Consider the following 26,816-nt stretch of genomic DNA (forward strand, 5'->3'; position numbering starts at 1 on the left):
ATTATTTTATTTAATTTTTACATATTTTGGCAGGCCAAAGCCCATTACAACCGGCCCAAAACAGGACCCAACATTGCTAGGGTTTCACCCTATCTCCCCAGCCGCCTCATTTCTGGCCATTGGATCTGGACCCATCCAACGGTCCAGATCACGCAGAGCTTAGGGTTTGAAACCCTAAATATCATCATCAGTCGCCGCGCTTGACGTTCCAGCTTCTCAGCCGAGCGTCCCTTCGCCGCCGCGCTCAAGCCGAACTTACCCTCGCCGACAGCCTCTGACGCCGGCTGCCTGCGTTTACAGTAAACCACAGCAACCCCATCAGTCCCAAATCAACCCAAATCAGTAAAATATATACCCAAACCCTAAATAAAAAAATCCCTATAATCCCGAAAATCCGGGATTCTATCACCCTAAATCAACAACCCATGATTTCCCCTATTCCTAGACGTCATGATCTCACCAAACGAAGCAAAAATCAACCATAAATCAAGCAAGCTATCAGAGTCAAAAAAGGGAGGAGGGATTCGGTTTCCAGAAAAGAAAAAAGAAAAAAAACCAAAACCGAAAAGTAAGGGTGTGGAGAGATTTACCTAGGTTCGAAGCCGGGGAGCCCCAAAGTCACCATGGAATCCGAGAGGTCGTCAGAGTCTCGGTGATTCGAAGGTAATCTATCCTAAATCTAAAGGTTTAGGTTTGGTTTTAGGCTAGGTGGGGTTGTTTTTCAGATTGGGGTTGAGTGAGGGAGTCTTTTGGGACTTTTTTTATATCCGGCCACCATGGCTCCGCGTGAGCCGCCGTGGCCGCCACCGGTGTAGGGCGGTTGCTCCTCCCCTGAGGAGGAAGGGCGAGAGAGTTCTCTGCATCTCTCCCTCTCCCTATTTTGTGGAGATGAGATAAATGAGAATGGGGAGGGAAATAAGCCGGTTTTGGGCTTATATTTCCAAACCGAAACGGCGCCGTTTCAAGGGGTCTGGGCACCCGTGTTTTGCAAGCATGGGGTAACTACAGTTTAGGTCCCTTCTCCTTTGTAATGCTTTATTTAAGTCATTTAATGAAATTATTATTGTTTTATTTCGAGCCTTTTAATTTTTAATGATTGCATTTCAGTCATCAATTTGTATATTATGTTTGCTGACATTATAATTTGGTTGTGATATTTATATTTATTTCGTTTTAGTCACTGTTTCAGTTTATTGTGCATTTTCCTTTGTTATTCGGATTTGGTCCTGAAATTTGCAAATGTTATATTTAGTCCATGTTCATGTTTTATATCATATTGTCTATATTTGATTCTGGATTTCATATTTTCAAATATTTTAATTTAATCACTGATCCCATGCATTTTTTATCTTTACTGTTATTTGAGTTTTGGTCATCATATTCGTATATATTCTATTTTAGTCATCGTTTGATGTTTGGTTTAATGTCTATTTTATTTTCTTTTGTTTGAGCATCTATGTTTCCCTGTTTATATTTAGTCCTACTAATGCATGTTATGTCATTTTTGTGGATATTTGACTTTGGTCCCAATGTTTGTAATAGTTTCATTTAGCCCCTGAGTTTATTGTTATGTTTTGGCTGAGTTTCGAATTTATCTCTGACATTTATAAATATTATTTTAGTCACTGATCTTAGGTGTTGTGTACTTTCTCTGATATTCAAATTTGGCTATGATAGTTATAAATCTATTATTTTAGTCATTATCTTACTTTGGTTTAATTATGATTCGGCCTTCATGTTTTGGTTATTGCAGTTTAGTCCTAGATGTTGTTTATGGTTTATTTTCATTTCTAGTGCTTGTAAATGTTTAATATTTTGATTTTGGCTCTGTTTTTATTTACCGATTAATCCCTTCATATTTCTATTTATTTCATTTTAGTCCTTTGAAATTCATGTTGTACTATTTTGGTCCTTTGAGTTTATATGTTGTTATTTTGGTTTTTTTGTAATTCAAAGTACTTTTTTTGTCATTATAGTTTAGTTTGTAATATTAATTTTCTTTTATTTTAATCCCCTATGTATGTACATTTTTCATGTTATGTATCTATTTGTACCATATGTAATTAAATATGTTTAATTTTATTTGTTGTAAATATTTATTTCACATATTTCTATTTCTATTTATTTCCATTTTTCTTTATTTAAATATTGTCCAAATACTTTAAGAACATGTATGCGTAGAATGAGCGTGGAAAGTACCACTTGGTCGAAGTGGTGTAATCCGGTACGGCATTTTAACGACATAGAAACTTAAAATAAGTTGAGTATATTTTGCTAATTAATTTGTTCAAACGATGCAATGTGTGTTATTTTAAATGACAATTTACTTTATTTTATGTGAATGTAAATTCCAAAATTTTTAATTTGTATTCAATTCACGTTTTTAGTTAATCAATTTATTCGTATGTAAACATTGTCTTTAGTTATATTCTATTTGTATTTTTAACATAATCAATGGTAGAATATTCTTTTACGAATGAGAAATAGTTGAAATAGCTTTCTCGACGGAGGATTGCAAATTTCAAGATTTCTGATTGAGTTAAAGGATTTTCTTTAAATAATTCGAGGCAAATTAAATAAATCTCAATAAATGGATCATAGGTTAATTTTATATTCGATTTATCATTTCCATCATTTACGACAATGTGTAAGCGACACAGTACCATTTTTTGGGCGCTGTGGGGGTGCTTACCCTTCCCCACACGTAACCGACTCTCGAATCCATTTAAATGAATCTTTGGTAATGCGGACCGAATTTAGTCTTAAAAATGATTTTTCTTAAAATTATTTTGAAAGACGTTTTTAGGTTTCGACCTACCTAACCCAAAGGTCGATGGCGACTCTATTCAATTTAATCCGAATTAATCCAAAATACTCAATTTTTCAAAATGAAAGTCATAATCATTTTAAAAATAATATTTAATCGTTTTATCTAAAAATGGTTATGACAGGGGGTAATACGTTTCACCTTAAGATCCTTGCTCGCGTTTCCGGCCAACTCCAACACCTCTGCAGTCAAATATTCCAGGATAGCAGCAGAATAAACCGCAGCCGTGGCTCCTACTCTCCCATGTGCCGTGGTCCTTTGCTTTAGTAGACGATGGATACGACCCACCGGGAACTGCAGGTTTATACATTATACAAAAATTTCAACAAATGGAAAACATATATCATATGAAACTCCAACCTCTAGTTACATCTAATGATTTACAAACAACAACTAACACAGCTGATACTAATCAATCAGAACACGAAAAGCATCACTCATGGAACTGGCTTAAAACTTAAAAGGAGATTTATAGGACCTAGCAGTCCGAGCAATGAAATCACAACAGATAGACCTGCCACTATATAGCCTGTTACATTTAAACAACCGTAAATTGTTCTTGCCAAAACGTGCAAAATACACATTAATTAGGAGTATTAATCAACTCGAATCCCAGCATTAACCAGCTCCACCCCCTTCAACACAAGCTCTAGGAGCTAAAATTGTATCCATAAACTAAAAGGTAAAAAACTCAAATCAAGAAAAGAATAATGTTATGGAAAAAGGAAAACAAACTGTGCAAAGAGAGACCTGGAGACCAGCTCGAGAAGAACGAGAGATGGGTTTTTTCTTGTGTTTGTCCTTGTTGGAAGCGAGGGTTTTGCCGGTGGTCAAACCTTTGGCGCCTTTACCAGACATCTTTCCTGCCAAAAACAGAGTAACCCAATATAATTAGGGCTAGATGGAGGAAGAAGACAGATAGAATTTGTTCGCCGGGAGACTGAACTTTAAATATATTAAGTTTAGTGAGGAAATTAAATGAATTTAAAATATAATGACTAAAATATGAAAAAGAATAAAATTTAGTAATGATTGGTGTAATTTACCTTTATTTTTATGGGCATTAAGTAAAGTTTTGGGGCTGAACTTTATGAAATCTATTTTTTTTATTTATATATATATATATATTACCATTTCAGGTAAAAAGAGATCAGATCTTCTATAAAATTAGTAAAATCAATGGTCAATACCACCTTGTAAAGTGCAATAAATTATCCAAGTATCATGACAAGGCAACTACCAAGAAGATAACTAATATGATGTTTGTTTTTAAAGAGGTAAAATGTATGTAGTCATCTGCAGTAGAAGAGGTAGATCAAAAGTCTGCAGTCTATAAGAAGAAGACTGTTTGTTTTTTAACGTCTGCAGACTGCTAAAATAAACTGAAATATAAATAAATTGATTTTTTAAACTTAAAAGAGTTTTGCAATACTGAAATTTAAATAATTTTAGTTTTACAATACTGAAATTTAAATAATCCATACAACTACAATAATATTTTTTTTAAATAAATCAATTCATATTTTTTAATATTCTTTGGAGAGGTTAGAAGAGTTTTGAAGGCATAATGTCACGTCTACGCTAAGAAGATGACGTGCAGACGTTAGAAGAGCTTTTGTCCTCTAAAAAACAAACGGTATGCGAAGCCCAATGTTTGCGCGTGGTCTGCGCGGCGCAAACATAAGAGCTTTGAAGACCTTTAACAGTGAAAACAAACACCACCTAAGTATCTTGAAAGCGTAGAAAGGTTAAAAAACACATACAACGGTAAATAAGCATTTTGGGGTCCGAATTTCTTTTCATGGTTTAATCTAAACTTAACTTTAAGATTTAATTTACTAATTTTTGTGGTCTAGGAATGAGAATGAGACACAAATTCAATGAGTTTACTCTAATTTAGAAGGTCGTTTTATTATAAAAATTAGTTTGAGTTTGAATTTATGGTGAAAAATATTTGACTTGATTTAGAAAAATAATATAAGGTAAAGGGTAACTTTTGCTCCTGCAGTAAATTCAATTTATCACTTTCGTCCTTATCGTATTTTCACATCAATTTAACCCTCGAAGTTGTTCAATTGCATCATTCTATACTTTATCCCTAACTTAAAACCCTAAATCATAATCTCATAATATCTCGATCATAAACCCTAAACCATATATCCTAATTCAGAGTTTATAATTTAAGATTTTAAGTTAGGGTAGGATATAAAATGATGCAATTAAACAACTTTAAAAGTTAAATTGATGCAAAAATACGGCATAAGTTAAAATGATAAACTGAGTCTACATAGGGGCAAAAATAACCCTTAAGCTATAATATAATTATCCCTTATATATTTAATGATAACTATAATAATATCTCTCTTTTTATTTTTTTAAGCTACATAATAAAATTATATATATATATATGTATCAGGTCTGATGCAGGGGGATCCGAGACAGATGATGCTGAGCTGTCAGATTGTACCTTGATGGCGCTGAGATACCATGAATTGGAAGATCAGCGCAAAGGCGAGAATTGATTGTGACATGTTCCTCATTGGGGTCGTTTTGAGTATGTTTCAGTCTTTTGGCCATAACTTTGGCTACAGGTGTCAGAATCGCGCATAAGACCCCAATCTGGAAAGCTCTTTTCAACGCGCACGCTCTCCACATGAGCTATGCTTCATGTGGCCTTTTTTTCAACCTCAAATTCTGCCGTTTTCCCATCCGAATAACTAGAATTAGATATTTTTTACTATTTATGGTAATATTTCGATTGTCAATTAGGAAGTCAATTTAAATCTGATTTAGGCCGAATTTTTTGGAGATTGCTTATTTTATTTCGAATTTGAATTTAGAGTGATTTTCGAGATTTTGCTATTTTTGGCAAAATTCGAATAAAGACGATTTTTTGCTATAACGGTTCGGCTTGTGGACTGATTTTGGCATTGTTTGATTTGATAATATTTTATTAAACCCTAGAGACTTTTTCTCTGGATTTTTTTTGGGCGAATTTTCTCTTGTGAATCATCTGTTGGAGCGCTTGCAGGATAATCACTATTCTGTCTGGCGTCAAGGTCGGATGTAGATTTCTAAAAATTAAATTGAAAATTTTAATAAACTTGAGTGAAAAATGAAGGAATGAAATACTCGAATCGAACTAAATCAACTATATATCTGACACATATTGATCTCTATTATGATATAATTAATCATTGAAATCGTATTTCTTAATTCAAATGAATGCTTACGTCTTTTAATATCAAGTTTAGACACTTAATTTAAATTTAAATATCTACGCTGGAAAAGTAAACTTAGACACCGAATTGAATATTAAACACAAATTTAAGTACTAAAGTGCAAATACCTAAATACAATAGTAGTACAATTCCGCGTCACGAGTTGGCACTGATTGACCATTCACGCCCATCAGCCAACAGCAACCGATAACCGATAACCATTTGCCATTTATTATTATATTATTATCATCATCTCAGTTCACCAGAACAGATTCCAAATTCCCAAACAAATTTTTATTAAATTTATGATCTCTAAGTTGAAGCCAATCTGATTCTTTTCTCTTTCCATTACCCTCTCTTTAAGTTTTCAAATATGCAGATTGAGAAACTGCCACTCCTTCGTTTTCTATCGTGTTTTCTCTTCGTTTCCCAGTTTTTCCAGCTCTCCCATGGCGATGTCGGAACTGCCGCACACTACAGCCCTCCGTATTTACGTCTGTACCGAACCCTGAACTCAGTGTTCTCTTTTTTCTTTATTTCGTTTGCTGATTGATGGGTTGTTGTTCGTTTACGTATCGCGGTTGCAGCGACGGCGTGTTTCGGCGAAGATCAAACGGAGTTCCCGTCGAGCAATCTGTTCACGGCGGCCGAAGACTGGATATGGGACAATGGGGCATCGTGCGGGAGACAATACCGGGTTCGATGCATAAGTGCTTCGCAGCCTTGGACTTGTGTTCCCGACGAGACGATCCAGGTCAAGATTATCGATTATGCTCTGACGGCGCTCTCTCAATCTTAGCTCGATCCACCACCATTGTGCTTTCCGAGACGGCTTTCGGTGGAATCACCAGCAAGGCCGTCGTCTCCATCAACATTGAATTCCAACAGTGAGTTCATCTTCTTCACTGATAAATAATTTACTTCGTTTCTTTATATTTCCCAGATCCCCCTACTGAATGCTCTTTTGTTTTTGCTTCTGCAATCTCCATGCAGGGTTTGATATGGAAGGGGAGATTAAAGATGCATGTTATTTATGATTTATCTGGAAATCTGTGATGGTCAACGCTTTTTTTTGGTCTTGAAGTGTTCATACAAAAAAAAATGATTCTTTTTCATCGGTAAATATTCAGTGTTTTGTATGCAATTTTTATAAGGATAAATTATATATATAATACCTAATCTATTAGTTTTATTCTATTTTAGTATCTAAAGTTTTATTTTTTTAAATTATACATAAAGTTAGGTTTAATTTCATTTTAATACTCCGTTCAAAATTTAAAGCTAAGTTTTGAAAAAAAATTAAGTTTTAGGTATTAAAACAGAAAATAACTGATAGTTTAAGTACTAAATACGTTAATCTTTTGACGATGAGATACCAAAATTAAATAAAATTTTAAAAAAACTTTAGTACTAAAACAGACCAAAACTTATAGTTTAAATATTAAATACGTAATTTATCCTTTTCATAATGAAGAAAGGGTGAATAGTTTTCTTAGTTTTGCTCTTTCGCGTCTGCTTCTCGCCATTCGGAAGCTTCTGCGTTTCATCACGACACTTTTGACCTACGCTTTTACCGAAAGAGCTTCACGTTGGCATGAACCAATGCAAGATACACGTATCATTCCTCAGTAAAGGGAATGAGAAGAATACAATATCCAACTCGTTCTAAGCCATAAAAGAAGAATAATTATTGAAGGGATAAAAATAAGTTCCTCAAGCCGGACTCTCGGCAAATTCACTTGCTCTCAGCATCGTAAAGACCCGACCTGAAAACGTATTAAGGAATATAAAGCAGAAAAGAGCAGAAGGCAGAGAACTCGGAGTATAACGAAAAGACGATATCTAAACTTCCCATATCAAGGTACATGTGAGTGTGCAATTTCAACAGAAGGCATAGTGAAGAGGCTGTACATGAGCAAAATGTGCAGCAAACAACTAGCAATATGCAAAATGACGCGGCGACTGATGTCGGGAACATAGCTCCATAAAAAGTTCAAACGACATACGCTAGACAACCGTGAGAGTCGTTTATCTTTCTTGGATAAACTAACCAATATTATTACAATTCTCAATGGATGTCTCCGTGATACACAGACCTCACATATTCATATGTAAATGCATTTGACTCTGCCGGTTTGTCGTTCGAGTGCAACGGAAAATGAACATTCCCTTGAAACAAAATTTCATGACGTATGAGAAGAAAGCGTAACACTACCGAACCTTTTCTTTTTCTTGGAGGACTAAGGTGTTGCAGAAAATGCCTGATAATCATATAAATAAGTAGGAACAATTGCCCACAATACTAAACTGGAATGTAAAGGCAATGGTTCTGTAAATGGGGTTATTATAAAGTTTGCGCCCTAAAGTATACGAAATAGGTTGTAACATGACACTTAAAAACAACTACAAAATTGCATTGCTTTGCAAGGAAGAAACATATGAGTATCGGTATTACCTTTATAATATTTAAATAAATTAGCCGTTGAAGACTGTTGGACTTGACCAATATTGATACTATGCTTCATGGTATCGATATTATTGTGTAAAGTAGTATCGGTACCTTTTGAGTATCGGTACCTATTTGGCATTATGAAATTTGAGCAATTTGGAAAACAACTGGTAGTATTGATACTACCTAGAGAGTATCGATACTTCTCTCGCCTCCAGTATTAGTACCGCATAAACAAGTATTGTTCATATAGTATCGATACTGTAAGAACAATATCGGTACTACGTACTCAGAAAACTGTTTTGTGCTCAAATTATAGTTTAATGGACTTTGAATTATTTTTGAAAACTTTGAACATATTCAATTAAGTCCAAAAACATTTTGCCTTAATTTATTATATCAAAATATTATAAAACATGACACCCCATTGACCCTTCCGTATTTTCTAATAGCTTCCTTGATGACAATCCTATTAGGAAAGATTAAGCCCTTACTAAATTTAGGGTTGACTATGTTAGTTTCCATATTAAACTCATAGAACCTATGACCATATGAGTCAGACTCATGATCAGTACGAAGCTCATCAGATTTCTCAACATCTGATTCTGGCTCAGGATTCTACTACATGTGAAAAATGAAAATTCCAACTGTAATGAATTATACAACTAAAATAGTCTGAATCATGATCTGCAAAGATTATGTTATTGTGTTAATTGGATGCAAAATCTTATAACCCTACTTACTACTTTATACATTAGTTTTAAAATATACCAGAGCATACAAACAAACAAAATTTCAACATGGTATACAAACTACAGTGATACTTTAGATTCAATATACCATACACACAAAACAAATAAAATATGGACCATATGTAAGAAGAAAGCCAATCAGAATATACCTTACAACAACTTTATTAAATAAGCAAAAAAAAAAAACAGTCTGGACCACATATTACTCAGCAACCTCGTATGAGCAAGCAAACAGTTCAATAAACAATCCATATTCTCGAAAAAAATAAAAAGAAAAAAAAAGACATTCACAAAGCACTACAAAACAGTACAAATCACATGTAAGAAAAAAGCACAAAGCAATAACCTAATGCAAAAATCCTAAAAATTATTGAAGAAAACAAAAGCATAACCCATATCGAAGAAAACAAAACAACCCTTAACCCATATTATCGAAGAAAGCAATTAAAAAATATAATACAAACAACCAGTTCAAAAAGTACAAAAAAAAGGAAATATTTATCATATTCCATTGCATTATCCCCTTTTTACGAAGTCACTTTTCAATCATTTCATCAAACCTATAAAATAAACCCTATTTCGCATCAAGAACACAAAGCACCCACAAGAGACCCTAAAGTTGAGAACATTTGAACCCAAATAACTTTCCCTTATCACTTGATAACTTTCGATTTTTCTCGGAGAAAATAAATCCATGAAAAACCCTAAAAGAACTTAAATGAATCCCCGAGAAAATGAACTCAAAATGAAACACTCAAAAGGTTTTTTTTCTTCTTCCAAATTTCACATTTTTTTATAGAATAAACGTGGTATTACTGTGTCATTCACTTTAATTAGTTTAAGAGAGTCAAAAATGGGTCAAACATTGACTTCATTTTTTTAATCCGCGTAGAAATGACGTGTTTTTTATTTTACTTAATTATCATACCAGGTCATCATTCCGCTAATGGTTAACAACCGTTAAACTTGCAATGACTAAATGTTTAATTTTCGAAAATGTAATTGACCAAATCTTGTTTAAATAAAAACTTAAGTGGTCATATCATATAAATTTTGAAATCAGTGACAAAAAGTATATAAAACTAAAAGATAAGTGACTAACCATGTAGTTAACCCATAATATAATTATATTTTAATATATACATAAAAACCAACCCAATTAATTAATAAAAAAAACAATGACTAAGACCAAAATGTACAAAGATCAAAGCTGCAGTAAATGAAAAACAAAAACAAAAAGAAAGCTCAGAAAATGGAATAGATAGAAAGGAAAAAAAAAGAGTTCTTTAATATCCTTGCGTCGAAATTAGAGTAGTCAGTGACAGCACGCAGCAAGGAGAGGTAGATTTAATGTGATCAACTCTCTTTGAAGCAAAGAAAGAATCTACAATCCATCTTCCACCTTCAATTTCCACACTTCGTCGCGTGACCACATTTTTCAATTTAAAGATGAACCCCATGCATGGAAACCTTGAGCACTACATTAAGCATCCCAAACCAGACAACTGATCTAAGTTGATATAATTTGTATGCTTATACTAACACAAGTTCATCTTCGAATATGAAGATAAATATGTTTTTAAAAAGGCCTCGGTTGTAATTTAATATCATTTATTTTTAACCTACGAGTTATTGAAAAGAACAAGAATGACGTATTAAATCCAAAAAAAAACAAGAGAAAAATTTTAAAAAAAAATTGTTTGAAAATAATAAGCATGCCTAACACGTGTTGAAGACAGGTGTATGATCATAGTTTCGTTTCTGAATGTTCGTAATATGAATTTTATCTTCAATCATCTATTAAATGTATATTAAAAAGATATATCAATCATTAAAGATAAATTTTATATACACGTGTTGTTATTGTTCGACTTATTTTCAGACTTATACTAATATTTATTTTGGTTTACTTTTTTTTTTAATTTTAGTACTTGTCATGTATGTTCACATCTGTTAAGATTTAAGGGTTTTGGGTATAAAATAAATTTGGTCAACCACATCCTTTTAAGATTTTATAAAAATAATATTATTTTAATTAATCATTAAAGATAGGTGTAATTTTGATATTTTTTTGGAAAAGTTTGCATATTATTATCCAAGCAGAGGAAACTCACTGCTACAACCAATACAAACCTAAACAACCAGCTACAACCAATACAAGCCTCAAAAAACCAGCAACAACCTCCTAGGGGGTGTTAATCCCCCAAGCTAAGCAAAGAATCCTATTGCTAACACTGCTCTTTATGACTAAACGAGTAGACTTCAACCTAACAATTTCTTTGATACAATTAACCACATTATCAACATCTCTACTAATACCCCCTAAATTGCCTATGATTTCTCTCCTCCCATATACAGTAAACATATGCAAACCAACTATTCTAAATATAAACACAAAGAGCGTCTTGCCTTTAAACCGAGAGATTGCCCAGCTCAATTCCTCATCCCAACTCCCCACCATTCTGTCAACATTACACAACCGGATGATCACCTCCCAAACAACTTTTGAGAAGGGGCATTCAAAAAAGATGTGGTTGCGAGTCTCAGCCTCAACTCCACATAGCCTGCACCTATCATCCACCCCAATTCCCATTCGAGCAAGCCTATCAGCAGATGGCAATCTGTCAAGTATAGCCATCCAGGCTATGAGTGAGTGCTTAAGAATGTGCATAGGAAACCAGACCACCTTGTGTCATTCAACTTTATCTCTTCTCTCCCTGATCTCCTGCCACATCCAACGGGTGTTAACCTTATCCCAGTCCATGATCCCCCAAAAAATAGGCTGCACTTCATCCCTTAACTTCAGAATTTTCCGTATACTCCAGCTGTAAGAAGATTTGCTTACAACAGACCAGAAATCAACTCCTTTAAAAACATATAACCTCACCCAAGCAACCCAAAGAGAACCCTCTGCCACGAGAAGTTCTTTTACTAGTAACAAAATACAAGCTTTATTCCAGCATGCTAGTTGCTTAAGGCCTAAACCCCCTCAGCTTTAGGAGTGCAAATGCTCTCCCAACTCACTCGAGATCCCTTTGCTGGAATGTCACCCCCTTCCAGAAAAACCTTGCACAAAGCTGGTTCACCCTCCTAATCACAACAGCAGGCAGAATAAGCTGTCTACACCAGTAATTAGCAGTTCTAAACAAGACTGACTTCACCAAATGCATCCTGCTTGCATAACTCAACCATCTGTTGGGCCAGAGACCAAGCTTTGCTTTGATTTGCTCCACTAGACTAGCACAGTCTTTCTCTGTCAATTTCCTAGGAACAAGAGGCACCCCCTAGGTATCTCACAAGGAGGCAACCTAGTTTGAAAACAGTAGACTCATGGACCAAAGCCTTCAGATTATCATTCACACCAGCAGTAAAGATTTCAGTCTTAGCAGCATTTAGTCTCAGCCCTGATATCTCATAGAATTTTTCCAAAACACAATTCACTCCTAAGAATCCAAATTACCTTTGCAGAATATGAGTAAGTCATCTGCAAAGTATAAATGTGTTAAGTTCAGTCTTTTGCACTTAGGATGAAACTGGAAAACTTTTCCAAAAGCAGCAACATCAAGCATTTTAGAAAAAACATTCATAGCAATCACAAAGAGGTAAGGGGAGAGGGGATCCCCTTGCTGACTCCTCTTCTCCCTCTAAAAAACCCCACCAGGCTACCATTTAACACAATGGAGAATCTAGACTCCATAACACAAGCTTCTATACATTTCCTAAACATTTCAGGCAGCCCTAAACCTTTCAATACAACAAGCTGAAACTTCCAGCTTAAAGAGTCAAAAGCCTTCTGCATGTCAGCTTTTATGGAACACCTAGGGGAGATAGAACCCCTACCATATCCTCTAACAAGCTCCTGTGCCAATAGAGTGTTACCTTCAATTTTCCTCCCCTTCACAAAAGCTGATTGGTTAGGGGCTATCAAATTAGGGAGATATTTAACTAGTCTGCTCACTAGGATCTTGGTTACTGTCTTGTAAAACACTGAACAACAAGATATGGGCCTGAAGTCCATGGCTTTGCAAGAGTTGGGTTGCTTAGGGACCAAAGCAATGACAGTGGAGTTAGAAGCAGGCAACATGTTAAAAGATTCAAAAAAGAACCTCACAGCAGCAATGAAGTCTACTCCAACAATGTCCCAGGCAGAATGGAAGAAACCAGCAGTGTATCCATCAGGACCAGGAGCCTTATCCTTGCCTTGATTCCAAATGGCCACTTTGATTTCATCATTTGTTACAGCTTTAATCAAGTCAGCATTAGCACCTGCAGGCAGGGTATATCCCAGCAAGTCTCTCAGGAAATTGTCAGAACACCCTTGCACATCCATCTATAGTTCCAATCTGCCTGGTAAAATAATCCACAAGTTCTTCAGCCATTGAATCAAAAGTATCCAACTTATTACCTCTCTCATCCATCAGCACTCTTATTGTATTCGTCTTCCTTTTAACAACAACTTGGGAGTGGAAGAATTTGGTACACTGATCACCATCAAGCAGCCAGTTCACTTTAGCCTTCTGCTGATAAAACAACCTTTCAGCCTTTTCTAATTCAATGAGCTCAAGATATAATTTTTTCTCTTCTGTCACAACATCCAAATTCCCTCCAGTTAAAGTAACTATCTGATGTTTCTCTAACTGTTCCCTCTTCTCAACAACTTTTCCAGAAATATTAGAAAAGCACCTTTTATTAAAAGCTCTCAACTCAGGTTTTAGCCTCTTCATTTTACAGAACAAAGCTTGCATAGGGTCCCCTTGCACAGACTCTGCCCAGGACTTTCCCGCAACCTCCTTGAAATCAGGATGCAGAGCCCAAAAATTGAAGTATTTGAAAGGCTTAAGCCTCTTCATTTTATTCTTTTGAATATATATTAAAATATTTTGATATAATGCTTATATTATCTTGATTGCTCTTCATTTATAAATTATGAATATAAATATTCAAAAAGATTGATTTTACACCTTTTTATATATTATAATAATAATATCAATATAAAATGACATGTTTGTATAAATAACCTTATTATTAAACATGAGCTTCATAGTGACAATCTTATTGGTAAATAGGTATGCAAAGCCTATGTATTTTAAATCATTATCATTATACTACATTTTCTTTTAATATGACTTTTTAACTTTAAAAAAAGAACTTAATGTAACTTTTTGAATAATATTTATGGCATTGATCAATATTAGTATAAATAGTTTTTCATTAAAATGATTTAAATCAATCCTAATTTTCTACAAAAATCATCTCAAAAAATTAATTATTTTTATCTTTAACAACAGTCACAAATAATATTCACTTGAAAAAAAATCCACATTAACAGAAATTAATGAAACTATTGATCAATAACGGAAAGTATCGATAAAAATGTCACATTAATTTTTTTAACAAGGGATCTATATGAAAGAAAATATAAAACGATAATTATATTATTTTTTTTCTTAATGCCCAAAATAACATTAGCTAAATTACCATCTACTCCCTCAATTTTTTTTAAAAAGAGACAGCAGCGCGCCATAATAGAAGTGGACCCCAAGGGATGAAAGATCGACGGCGACGAAGATTTAGAGGATGGAGAAAATGGTGGAGATTAATCATATCCAACGGCACAGAGAGTTGCGTCAATTTAAAGCCGGAGCCTATGGTTAAAGAGCTTAAAGACTTCCAAAAGCCCTCGCTCTTATAAAACCCTTAGCCATCGCCGTCTCCTAATTCACTCGCAGTCCGATCCCTCCGCTTTCGCCAAACGAACGCAGGATTTGCAGATTCCTCTCTCTTCTCTTAGCTGCTCAGCACTCGATGGTGAAACTCTCTCTCTCTCTCTCTCTAATGTTCATTTATACACCTTTTGTTGTTTCGATATCTTAACTGTAATATAGTGTTTTAGTTTCGAGATAGATCTTGATTTCTTTCGTTATTGATTCGTGGTGTAGGCTTTGCCTAACCAGGAAACTGTTGATTATCCAAGCTTCAAGCTCGTCATCGTCGGCGATGGAGGAACTGGTATTTTCAGTATCCTTTTCTCGTAGATTCGACTTGCTAGGTTGTTTCATATGCGATTAACCGGTTGTATGTTCGATCTGCTGATGTTAGTTGCTACAGATTTTGAATGGAAACATTTTTCATGTTAATAAATTGATTGATTATACTTTTTTTTTACATTTCCAAGGCTTTTGACAGATATATTTTAACTAAAATAAATTTGTTTACCGTTGAATATGTATTTTTTATCTAAAGCTTTTGATTTAGTGTTAAAAGCTTTGTCAAAAGGCATCTAATTTTGTGATTGTGCAGGAAAGACCACCTTTGTCAAGAGGCATCTGACTGGAGAGTTTGAGAAGAAATACGAGCGTAAGTGTTTTAACGAGCTTCTGTTTTTTTATGTTGGCCTTGTTTGAATTTTGAACAAATTCAGTGCTTATTATCATTTTTACTCAAGTGTTATTGTCATTTTGAATGCACAGCAACTATCGGGGTGGAGGTTCACCCATTGGACTTCTTCACTAACTGTGGGATAATCCGTTTTTACTGCTGGGATACTTACTGCTGGACAAGAGAAGTTTGGTGGCCTTAGAGATGGTTACTAGTAAGTGATGTTACTGCTTGCACCGGATTCTATTATTTTGTTGAATTATCTATCGTCATTGTCATCAATAAGTGATGCTGATGAATGTCCTTTCATTATTGTGATGTTAACTTGATGATGTGTTTCTTTTTAGCTAGAGTTTTGAGTTGCACGTTTAATTTTGTACCATTGCCTTAGACCACAACAATCACTGCATTGTTGAGTTGCTGAGTGATTTTCTCATGTTTCTTAATGTGTGTTCCAGCATCCATGGGCAATGTGCCATTATTATGTTTGATGTTACTGCCCGGTTGACATACAAGAATGTTCCTACATGGCATCGTGATCTTTGCAGGTGTGTTGAGATTCTTTCCCTGTTTATGGTTTTTGTGTTAACAGCTTTATGTGACCATGTTGTTTTTGCGAATGCCAGGGTGTGTGAGAATATTCCAATTGTTCTCTGTGGAAACAAGGTTGATGTAAAGAACAGGCAGGTCAAGGCGAAGCAGGTCACCTTCCACAGGAAGAACCTGCAGTACTATGAAATTTCTGCTAAGAGCAACTACAATTTCGAGAAGCCTTTCTTGTATCTTGCCAGGAAGCTTGCCGGGTAATGGAGCATCGCTTTTTTGCATGCTTAATGTTCGATGCCAATGCCAATGCTGCTTAATATGATGTTTTGATGATTTCGGTGATCCTAATCTTCACTTTGTGGAGTCTCCTGCTCTTGCTCCTCCTGAAGTTCACATCGACTTGGCTGCCCAGCAACAATAGGATAATCTTTGGTGTTCTTTTGTTATTTGTATTACCTGGACTATGAGCCGTTATTAACATGTTTTGTGTCGATTGTAGGCATGAAGCCGAGCTTGCAGCAGCAGCAAGTCAGCCTCTTCCAGACGACGATGATGATGCATTTGAATAGAGGGGGATTTCAGTGCCTCCGAGCTTTCAACATATTCTGCTGTTTGTTCATTTTCACCCCATTTGGTTTTTTGTGTTATCCTAAAATTTTCAGAGCTCAGCCGAAATAAGTGTGGGTATTGTCTGCTGGTTGATGAGGGGAGATTACTAGTTTTAGGAATTTTTGTGGATCTTTGATCGTTGTTGCCGACTTTTCTGTTTATTGTTGGTGTTGTGGATTTTGCCTTTAGTAAAATCCTCATGCGATAGTTCTATATGTTTTGAATATAAAATTCTTGCTAAGAATACTTGAGTTTTACCATTTGCTCTGATTAGGAATCTCATCTGGCATGTTGGAATGAATACATGTTATGGTCAAGGAACCATGAATACCCCTTTTTAAAATTTGACTTTGATTTTAAAAATTATTCAAGTAGAATTTTTTGGGGTAAAGTTTGCACATGATCCCTTGGTACTGCATCAACAAGTCCTTCAACTATTATAAATTTTTGAATGGTCATTGTTAAATCCTTCAATTATTAAGAGTTACAAAATTATTACTTTACTATTTATTATGTTTTAAACTTTTTCTTTTCTGTAAAAAAAATGTATTATGAAATGTTAACATGTTATGATAAAATTTACTCCTAGAAGATTATTATATTTTAATCATCATATTGACGTCAAACTTAAGTAATAGTTAATGTTTTAACAAAAAAAAAAGCAAGTTTGAGATATAATTTACAGTCATTCGACGATCATTTTGTAACTTTTTATAGTCAAAGAACTTAACAAAATAATATTTTATAGTTAGAGCTAGATGATTATTTTGTAACTTATATTAATCGAATGACTTAATAAAACAGTAACCTATTGTCAATGAACCATTTGTATACTTTACTCATTTTTTAATCAAATCTAGCTTCTTAATTTTGTAAATTCGAAATAAGCTTATTGCATACATAATCCGAGATTAGGAAGGAAGGAAGTATTTATATATTCTTCTAGTTAGCGGAACGATGTGATCAGATACTAATACATGCCGAGTATATATATATATATATGAATGAGATAAATGATAGTAATCTGCAAGATAATATGCACTGGATGAACGAGTTGCATCTCAATCTCCGCCAATCAAAGTCGTTGATGACTCATGTAAGATACTCTCTTTCATTGTTGTACTGCAAACAAGTTAGTATTTCATAGTCACTCTCCCAAATGATGTAGACAATAGCTCGTTTTAGTATTATCTTTCTGAAGTGGGCACTTTCTTATTTCAAGTGTACGAAGTTTGAAATTTTATATTAATTTTGTGGGATATTACATCAATCCGAACAAAAATACTTTTATGACTTTCATACTATGATACCATAAATCTTCTATTTCCTTATTATTCTATTATTATTTGATAGTCGATTCTTTAACAACAACAAAAACACTGACACACAAACTCTGCTGCTGAACATTACCTAATGGAATCGTCCCTACGTGTGTCGAAAATAGGGTGTGGCATGACTCATGAGACGTCCAATGACAGCCGCTCCCTTTTAGCCCATGCTTTCGCCAACTATGTGTTTCCACATTGTGGGCGGACTCCATTACGACACTGTCCAAATTTTCAGGGGCTCATTACCCCACACCTAATATGGGCTCTCTTGCTCATCACTCTCTCCTAATGCTGAATTAGCTCCTCTTTCCCTATACAAATTGTTCTTTATACTTTTCTGAGTGATCAAATTCAATCTCCAAGTTGGACTCTTGATTTCCAGGTCGAGTTCATCCAGTTCAGACTCGGAGTCCGCACGTGCATAGGCCAAAATCTAGCCATTATGCAAACAAAGTTGATTCGATCCGACTCCTGTAAGCAAGTGCCCGTATGTTAGCAAGTTGAGTGACCCATAAGAGAATGGGATAATTATGCTTTCAATCCCTATACACTACATCTTCAAATTTAGTCCCTTTTATTTTAATTCACGAAACAGTTTGAAATAGGACCGTATGTGAGATTTTACATTAGTGGTGACAAACTTCTAAAATTTTAAGAGAGGTAAAAACTGATTATTTAATATAAAATATATAAATTATATGATAATTCAAAATTTTCGATGGATGATTGTCCTACTTGATCCCGTGGTCTATCCCAAATTTAAAAGCTACGTGTCGGTTTATTTAGGGTTTTAGGCAAATGGCTAACGAAGTAGATAGGTTTCTTCTTTGCTGTTAGTATGTTATTATTAATGATAATAATGAAATATATTTGTTAATTTCAAGAACCCTAAACCTAAACATTCTCCAAAGGGAGACATGCATATTCATGGAAAGTCATGTAACATTAAAGTTTTACCTAGGTTGTAAACGAGTCTAGTCGAGTTCAATTATTGTTGAGCTCGACTCGACTCAAAAACTCTAAATTGAAGCTCGACTCGACTCGACTCAAAAACTCTAAATTGAAGCTAGACTCGACTCGAAAACTCACGAGCCTAAAATTTTTAAGTTTGGCTCGAACACGAAATTATGAATTGAAGCTCGCAAAAGTTCGAAATAAATTTCTTCTTCTTCTTAAGCTTAACTCGATTGAAGCTCAAGCTCAAACTCAAACCTAAATCTTAAATACATGAAAACCTTAAACTGCATTTTAAAAAAAACAACACATAAATGTTAATATTATTAATAATTTATTTTTAAAAAATAAAATTATAATATATTATATTTTCGAGTTGTTATGAGCTTTTTCGAGTTGAGTATCAAGTAGCTCATTTCAACTCGTTAAGAACTCGAATTAAAACTCGAGTCGAGTTCATTCGAATTGAATATTTATTAAGCTTTAACCAAATAGACATCGAGTAGCTCACGATTTGTCTCGTCTCATTTAATGTGCTAATTTTACCCCATACATGGTGCAAAGATCAAGGATGAAGTTTCCTGTCCTTGCACTTTCTAAGAGCGTGGGGATAAAAATAAAGAGTAAACTAGGTTGAATTATGTTCAAAATTTCATTTTGGTCCCATGATTTTCAAAAGTTATAAAATTATTGCAAAAATAATCAATTATAAGTTGCAATGATTATTTTGGCCCAATGAATAACTATAACTATAAATATTTTATTCATGTTTTTCTTATTGAATAATATAATATAATCCATTTATTCTCACATCATAACTAAATAAGAGAAAAAAAGCTAATTATACGATAAACAATCAAAGCTCCATTCTGCCAACAAAAAGCAACCTCATAACCAGCAACGAATATGTTATTCCTGATCATATTATTGACTCCATTCCCCATGAGCAAGTAGCCATTCCTGGCTCTCTCCAGTTTCACGGCGAATGCACGCTCGGTTTTCACGTCAAAAGCCACGATTCGAGTATAATCTCCGACGGTGGCGAGACTCGCGAAGTGTCCGGGCGACATGTAGGGCTTGATGAACGCATCGACGTCGCTCTGATTCAGATGTAGTTGTCCTCGACCGACTTCACTCTCCGAAACTATTTTCTGGAAATTTGGCTGAATGTAATTGCTGCCACAGCTTGACGATGATCGAGGCATGATTGTTGTTGTGCCTGTGTGTCTTCTACGTGTTTTCTGTGTAGGGTTTTATAGGGTAGGAAAAGTGATGGCTGAATCTACTTTGTCAGATTCAATCAATGCTTATTTCCTTTTCTTTTTATGTTTGATTTTACCATAAAATATTTGATTTCCTTTTTAGGGTTTAGGGCTTATATATGTTTCGAGAGTTTCCATGTTCTTTTTGCATGTATTCGAAACCCTAAAATTTCATTAATGAAAAAGAAACCCTAAAATTTCATTGATTGTTCTCAATATTAAAAGGTCATGCTTTTCAAACCCTTTTTCTTTTTTAATAGGATGGAAAAAATATTCAATTCGATAAAGGAAATAATAGTGATATTTAATAATGTCTAAATTAAATTGAATAAAGGTATAATATCATATTTTATTCTTAAAGTTTTATGAAATAATCACTTCGATTTTTTTTATAGAAAGTCACTAGTTTTATTAAAAATAGAAAATATCTAGAATTATAATGAAGACTTATAAGTATAACCATAAACGTAAACTAAATTATAATTAGAACATTTTCCTATAACCATTGATACAAAAAACTAACCACCTAGATCACACAAGGACCAAAGAAGGAAAATGTTAAAAAACATAACCAAATCAATACGAGGGTCCAAAGCAAGGAAGATCAATATTGAAGATACTCATTTTTCTTCATTTGATTATTATATTATTTATATTATATATTTATATTATATATTATTATTATTATTATTAAAATATTATTTACAAACAGGCCCGATTACAACCCAGACTGGTCCAAACAGACTGGCTCAAACCTAATAATAAACCCTAAACCCAGTTAGGGTTTCATCACCCAAACATCCAGCCGACTCTGCCACGCCATTGCCGACTCCCACTTCCAGGTGCTCCACTCCGATGATGCCACCACGCCGCCGCCTCGCTGAATACTCCAGAAGCAGCCCTACGTCGAAGCCCTATGGTGAGTCACCACCATAGCTTGGTGACTCACCGCCAAGAGCTCTATTATCCGGTCCAATGCGAGCTCGGTGGTGGCTATAAAAGCCACCACACCTGCAAAACAAAAGAAGGAGATGGACAGAAATAGCAACAGCGAGAGAAACCGAGAAAGACAGAGAGAACAACAACAAAGAGAGGAACCCGAGAGCAAGCAAACAACCAACAGAGCAGAACGAAGCAACAACCAAAAACAAAAATAAAAGAGAAGAGAGGAGAGGAACTTACTCTGTCGTCAGAGAGCTCCAAACGTCGCCGGAGAACCGAAACACCAAAGGTGAAAATCATAGATTTACAATATATTATGGGGTTTTAGGTTAAAATAGCCTTAGATCGGGCCTTAGGACGTTTAGATCTACGCTTTGGGGGTATTTTGTAAATTCGCTTTGGGGGTATTTTGTAAATTCCACCACCGTTCACGGTGGTGGTTGGAGCCGGAGCATGGCTGCCGGCCGGTGGTCTCTCTCTTCGTTTTAGAGAGAAGGCAGAGTATTTCTCATTCCCTCTTAGTTAGAGAGAGAATGAGAAGAGAGGAAATGAGAATAATGGCCTGAAGGGTTGGCCATTCGGGGTTCATATACCCGTCCAAAATGGTATCGTTTTGGGTAAGGGGTATAGGCGTTATTTACGCTTATGGGTAAACCTTCTACGCAGTACCCTTAGTTTGTAACTTTTACGAATTGGTCACTTAAATCAAATTATAATCATTTCAATTCGGTCTTATAATTTTAATTAATTTATAATCTAGTCACTATTTGTATATATATCTTTAGGATAAATATCGCATTTAGTCCCTCATAATTTTATAAATTTTATTCTAGCCCTGAATAAATAATTAAGGTTAAATTACACTATTAATTATTATATTTCATAATATTACGAATTAGGGTATTTAATTTTAATATATTCTAATTTAGTCATTAATTTTAATATCTTCATTTATTTTTAATTACAAGCTTTATTGCTTTTTATATTTTAAATATATAGTTTTAATTTTATTTATTTTAGTAACTGTTTAGTTATATTTTAATTTTATATGTTTATTTTCAATATATTTAATTATTATTTTTATTATTATAAATATATATATAATAAATAATATTTATTTATTTATTTATTTATTTATTTATTTTGATCCTATTTATAAATTTAATTTTATAAATTACTTTTAAGAAAAATAATTATATTTAAATATATATTTATTTTTCAATATTAAGAAAGGGCAATCTTAAAGCAATTAGATGTCCATTTTCTGATATTTTTAATAAATAAATATTTTACTTTTATAAATTATATATATTATTTTTAAATAAATATTTACTTTTATAAATTATATATATTATTTTTTAACGTTTTATTAATATTTATTTATTTTTTAATATTAAGAAATGAGATGTCTTAAAGCACCTAGAAGTCATTTTCTGATATTTCTAAGTAAATAAATATCTTATTTATAAAAATAAAAATATATATAGACATTAATATATTTTCTTAAAATTATATTAATAAATTTGAAATCACAAGATTATGAATTAAATATATTTTTGAATTTTTAAATTTCTAATAAAAGAGACAATTTATAATTAATAAGTACCAATTTTGGGAGTTGTGGGGATGCTAATCCTTCCTCAAACGTAACCGACCACGAATCCCTTTTTTATCTATTAAAAAGAACGAATTTTTGGTTAATCGCAAACTGGTTTATCTTTTAAATGATGTTTTCTTAAAAACTCTTTTAAAAGATAATTTTTAGGTATTCGACTTACTTAACCCAAAAGGCTGATGGCGACTCCCAAAATATTTTTTTAATAAAAATCATTTTTTATTCACTTTACTTTCCCGCCAAGTAAAAATTTTCGTACCTGGCGAAAATCGGTTACGACAGTTTGGTGACTCCGCTGGGGACCTGGTCAAGCTTTTAAAATCAATTATAAATTGTCTCTATTAATTAGAAGTTAAAAATTCACATATTTAATTTATAATTCTTTCTTTTCAAATTTTTTATCTATACTTATTATTTTCACAATATTTATATGTATATCATTTTCAGGTATTAAATTTCATTATTTTATTTGTTTGTCAAAGGTTTGAATATTTCTCCTCACACACAACACATGCATTGCATAACATAAGCTTTATAATTAAGATTGTCCCTTTTAAGTGGGAGTGAAAGCGACGTCTTCATGAGAATATATTCTATGTGTCAGACCTAGCAAGTAGCTTTCGGGGTTCATATGCTCTATGTCTTCGTGAGAATTTATTCTCCGTGTCAGGCATAGGGAAATGTGTCCCCTCGAATTGAACTCGATCTGCTTAAGTCTGTAGTGGACTAGGATTGAGGGTTTGGCAGCCTAAGGGGGTACCAACAAGGACAGTTCGAGTACCTTTACTCTTAGAACTGAAACCCTACATATAAGAAAGCCTAGAAATTCACCCGATTTAAGACAGTACTGAACCTCTGTCCGTAGGTGTACACAAAGGAGAAATAAGTTCTAACTTTTTGTCTTTTTAATTTATTTGATTTTTTTCCTTTTTCTGAATAAATGCATGCGAACTAGAAACCATGCAGTTAGGTTAATTTTTCCAAACAAAGCATGGAACTAGAAAGCATGAGGTTAAGATTTATACCTTGATAGATAGAATTTTTCTTTCCATTAGTTGGTACTAACTATTCTATTTTTTATTATTTTTCCATTGCATTGCGCATGATCATGACATAACCAAAAGGTGTTGATTTGAAAGACTGTTCATCAAATTGGAAAGACTTCATAAATGGACAAAAAGTTTTATGATCAAACAAAATATGACGCAACCATGGAATGACATCCTGAGGAAACTCCGAGGATAGAGGAGAGCTATGCACCCAAAGATGGTATGCCTGTTGAGGAGCAAAAGGAGATACAGGAAATAAGAGAGTAGATGTCCAAGATGATGGATAGAATATCTGTTTTGGCCAAAGGAAAAGAAATTTATGCACACAGAGAGAGAGAGGTCAATGGACATAACCCTGCAATCTCAGATATGCAAGGGACTTTTGATCCTAACCAATTTGAGAAATTACAGACAATCATTATTCGTATTTACAAACTGTCTGGAGATACCAAAGAAATGGTGACAACTGTAAAAGCTCACAGAGATGAGAAGAAGTCATGTAATCTGAAATTGTCGAAGTTTAGTCTGCTCCTGACGTCTAAAATTTAGGTTCAATCCATACTACATAAAACCGTTCCAACCTCCTTATCCAAATTGGTATGACATCAACGTTTTGTGAATATCATGCTAGAGCTCAAGGACATACCATCGAGAATTGTCTTGCCTTCAAACGTCGAATCCAAAGTCTTTTAGATCATGGAGCCTTACAATTTATGATAAATGATTGACTTAGTTTGGTAACTGAAGGTCCTGCTAAATTAATACCAAAAGCAGTCTATGATAAGAGCATCAGTCAGAGCATTCAGAATAAAGGAGGGTTTTATGAAGCTCAAGCATGTTATTTGAAGGATCAAAACAAGAAATTGAACACATAAATGGAAAACATGCATGAAGATTTTCAGAAGATCAGTCAAGCCTTTCGAAATGCTGGCATAGGAAACACCCCAGGAGAGTGGATAGTAGGGGTCACCAAACTGAAAAGAACTGTAACATATATGAAGATCTTGTCCAAGAACTTCTTGGACAGAAATGTTCTCTTACAAGGGAAAATGAGCAACTTCGAGAATTGACACAGAAAATGAAGAAAAAGAGAATGGAATGGAAGAAGCCGCAGTCCCGATAAACAATATGGTCGATAAGTTGATAAACTTAGCTGACTTTACAAAGAATTAAAGTAGACTGGTAACTTAACTTTTGAGAATGAATGAAAGCTAACTTAGAGAAGAAAATGGGAAAGTTATCCCCTACATGTAAAAGTTTTGTTTGATGCACGGAAACTTGTGTTCAGTTAAATCTGTTATAAGATAGTCACTCTTGAGTAACATCTTTTCATACATGCATTTGCATTTTGCATCTTTGCATTTTTCATTTTGCATTTATACTTTTATGTTTGCTTTTGTATTGCACAATTTCCTTTTTTATTGTTACATTCACATATTTACATTTGCATTTTTTCATTTTTATGTTTGTATTTACATTTTCATTTTTGCATTTGCATCTTGGCATAATTACATTTTATTTCAAATTATTTTAGACACATTTAATCATGAAAATATGGGAATAATTCGTGGAGAATTCCATGATAGAATTTTTGAAATCAAAGTGGAGTTAACTTGGTCTTCCTAAAGAAGGATAATAACTATGAATGAGATTTTAGCAAGGGTTGGTAGAATCGAGAAACTGCAAGAGCAACTTATCCAGACTCAAAAAGAGATAATTGATCAATCAAAAAAATTCCAAGATGATTCAAAAGGGCAAATGACAAAACTGATAGACCTGATGAATATTTTGATCCATGGAGAAAAACCTTTAGAAGATCTTGTTATAAAAGATTTGGATGTTGGTGGTGTAGCTGATGCAATGAAAACAAATGACCAAGAACTTGTCAGAGAATGTGGAAATCCAATAAATCTCCAAAAATCGGGTATAACCCCAGAAAATGCGACAAATATCAAGTTGAAGAGAAGCATGGAAGAAGTTCCAGTGCCATTGAAGAAAGCTAAACAAAGCAAACATCTAGATCATCAGTCACAAGATCTTCAAGAAATGAGAGTAAACAGTTGTAATGAGACAGTGATGTCAAGAGAAATTCTACCCAAGTTTCCTTCAGTTTCATGCAACAAGTTATATCCTAAGTTACTCAAAGCCCATTTTATTGGCCCATGTCAGGCTAAGCCTTTGTTGCCTCCTTACCAGAGATGGTATAATGAGAAAGTCTTCTGTGACTATCATGCTGGAATTCGAGGTCACTCCATTGAGAATTGCGGTAACTTCAAACAACGAGTTCAAGACCTTTTGGTTCATAAAATTATAGAAATGAATATTAATGATCAGTCTGTTTTGATCAAACAATTAGGAATCAAACCCCAAAATAGAATTAGTAGTATCAAAACAAGTGAGGTACATGCTGCAGAGAACGAGGAAAACAAAGTACTTGAGCCAATGATAAAACGTTCAATTTTTAATACTTCTCTGATGCTAAAAAATAAGAAAGAAATAAAAGGAGAGGTAATTTGATATTGGTCCATATGTTTAAAAATGAATGGGAAAGATGTAACCCTGAAGAAACCTAAAAAATGAGAAAGAAATAAAAGGAGAGGTAATTCGAGACTGGCCCATAGGTTTAAAAATGAATGGGAAAGATGTAACCTTGAAGAAACCTCAAACACCTGTATCAGATTTTTTGAGGACAAGTGAGACAGAGGGCAAATTAAGGAGTCTGGTGAATACTACTCCAATCACAGCTGCAAGATGCATTCAGAATCAAAACAAAAATGTCATCACCAAAGAAAGTTGTTCTGAATATAAAATTGAGCCCAATTTCCACTAAGAGAAGAAGAAGAAGATGATAGAGACTGATAAGGAGGAATGAGAGATTTGTGCA

General features: G+C 34.0%; 1 protein-coding gene and 2 pseudogenes across 1 annotated transcript; 2 read left to right on the top strand and 1 right to left on the bottom strand.

The window, feature by feature from the left end:
• Positions 1-259: 259 nt before the first annotated feature.
• LOC120184906 (probable histone H2A variant 3) lies at positions 260-3,751 on the bottom strand (the record flags this gene model as incomplete). The annotated part of the gene is made up of 4 exons (XM_039189262.1): positions 3,578-3,751; positions 2,950-3,121; positions 776-875; positions 260-288 (listed from the first exon to the last, which is right to left on the bottom strand). Coding segments are annotated over exons 1-4 (409 nt in total), but the record flags the coding sequence as incomplete, so codon positions are not given.
• A 2,634-nt stretch (positions 3,752-6,385) lies between these two features.
• LOC120184903 lies at positions 6,386-6,947 on the top strand (annotated as a pseudogene).
• An 8,030-nt stretch (positions 6,948-14,977) lies between these two features.
• LOC120184907 lies at positions 14,978-16,995 on the top strand (annotated as a pseudogene).
• Positions 16,996-26,816: the final 9,821 nt, after the last annotated feature.

This window comes from Hibiscus syriacus, unplaced genomic scaffold (assembly GCF_006381635.1).
Source record: "Hibiscus syriacus cultivar Baekdansim isolate YM2019G1 unplaced genomic scaffold, ASM638163v2 tig00112977_pilon, whole genome shotgun sequence".
In the NCBI taxonomy this organism is placed as follows: Eukaryota; Viridiplantae; Streptophyta; class Magnoliopsida; order Malvales; family Malvaceae; genus Hibiscus; species Hibiscus syriacus.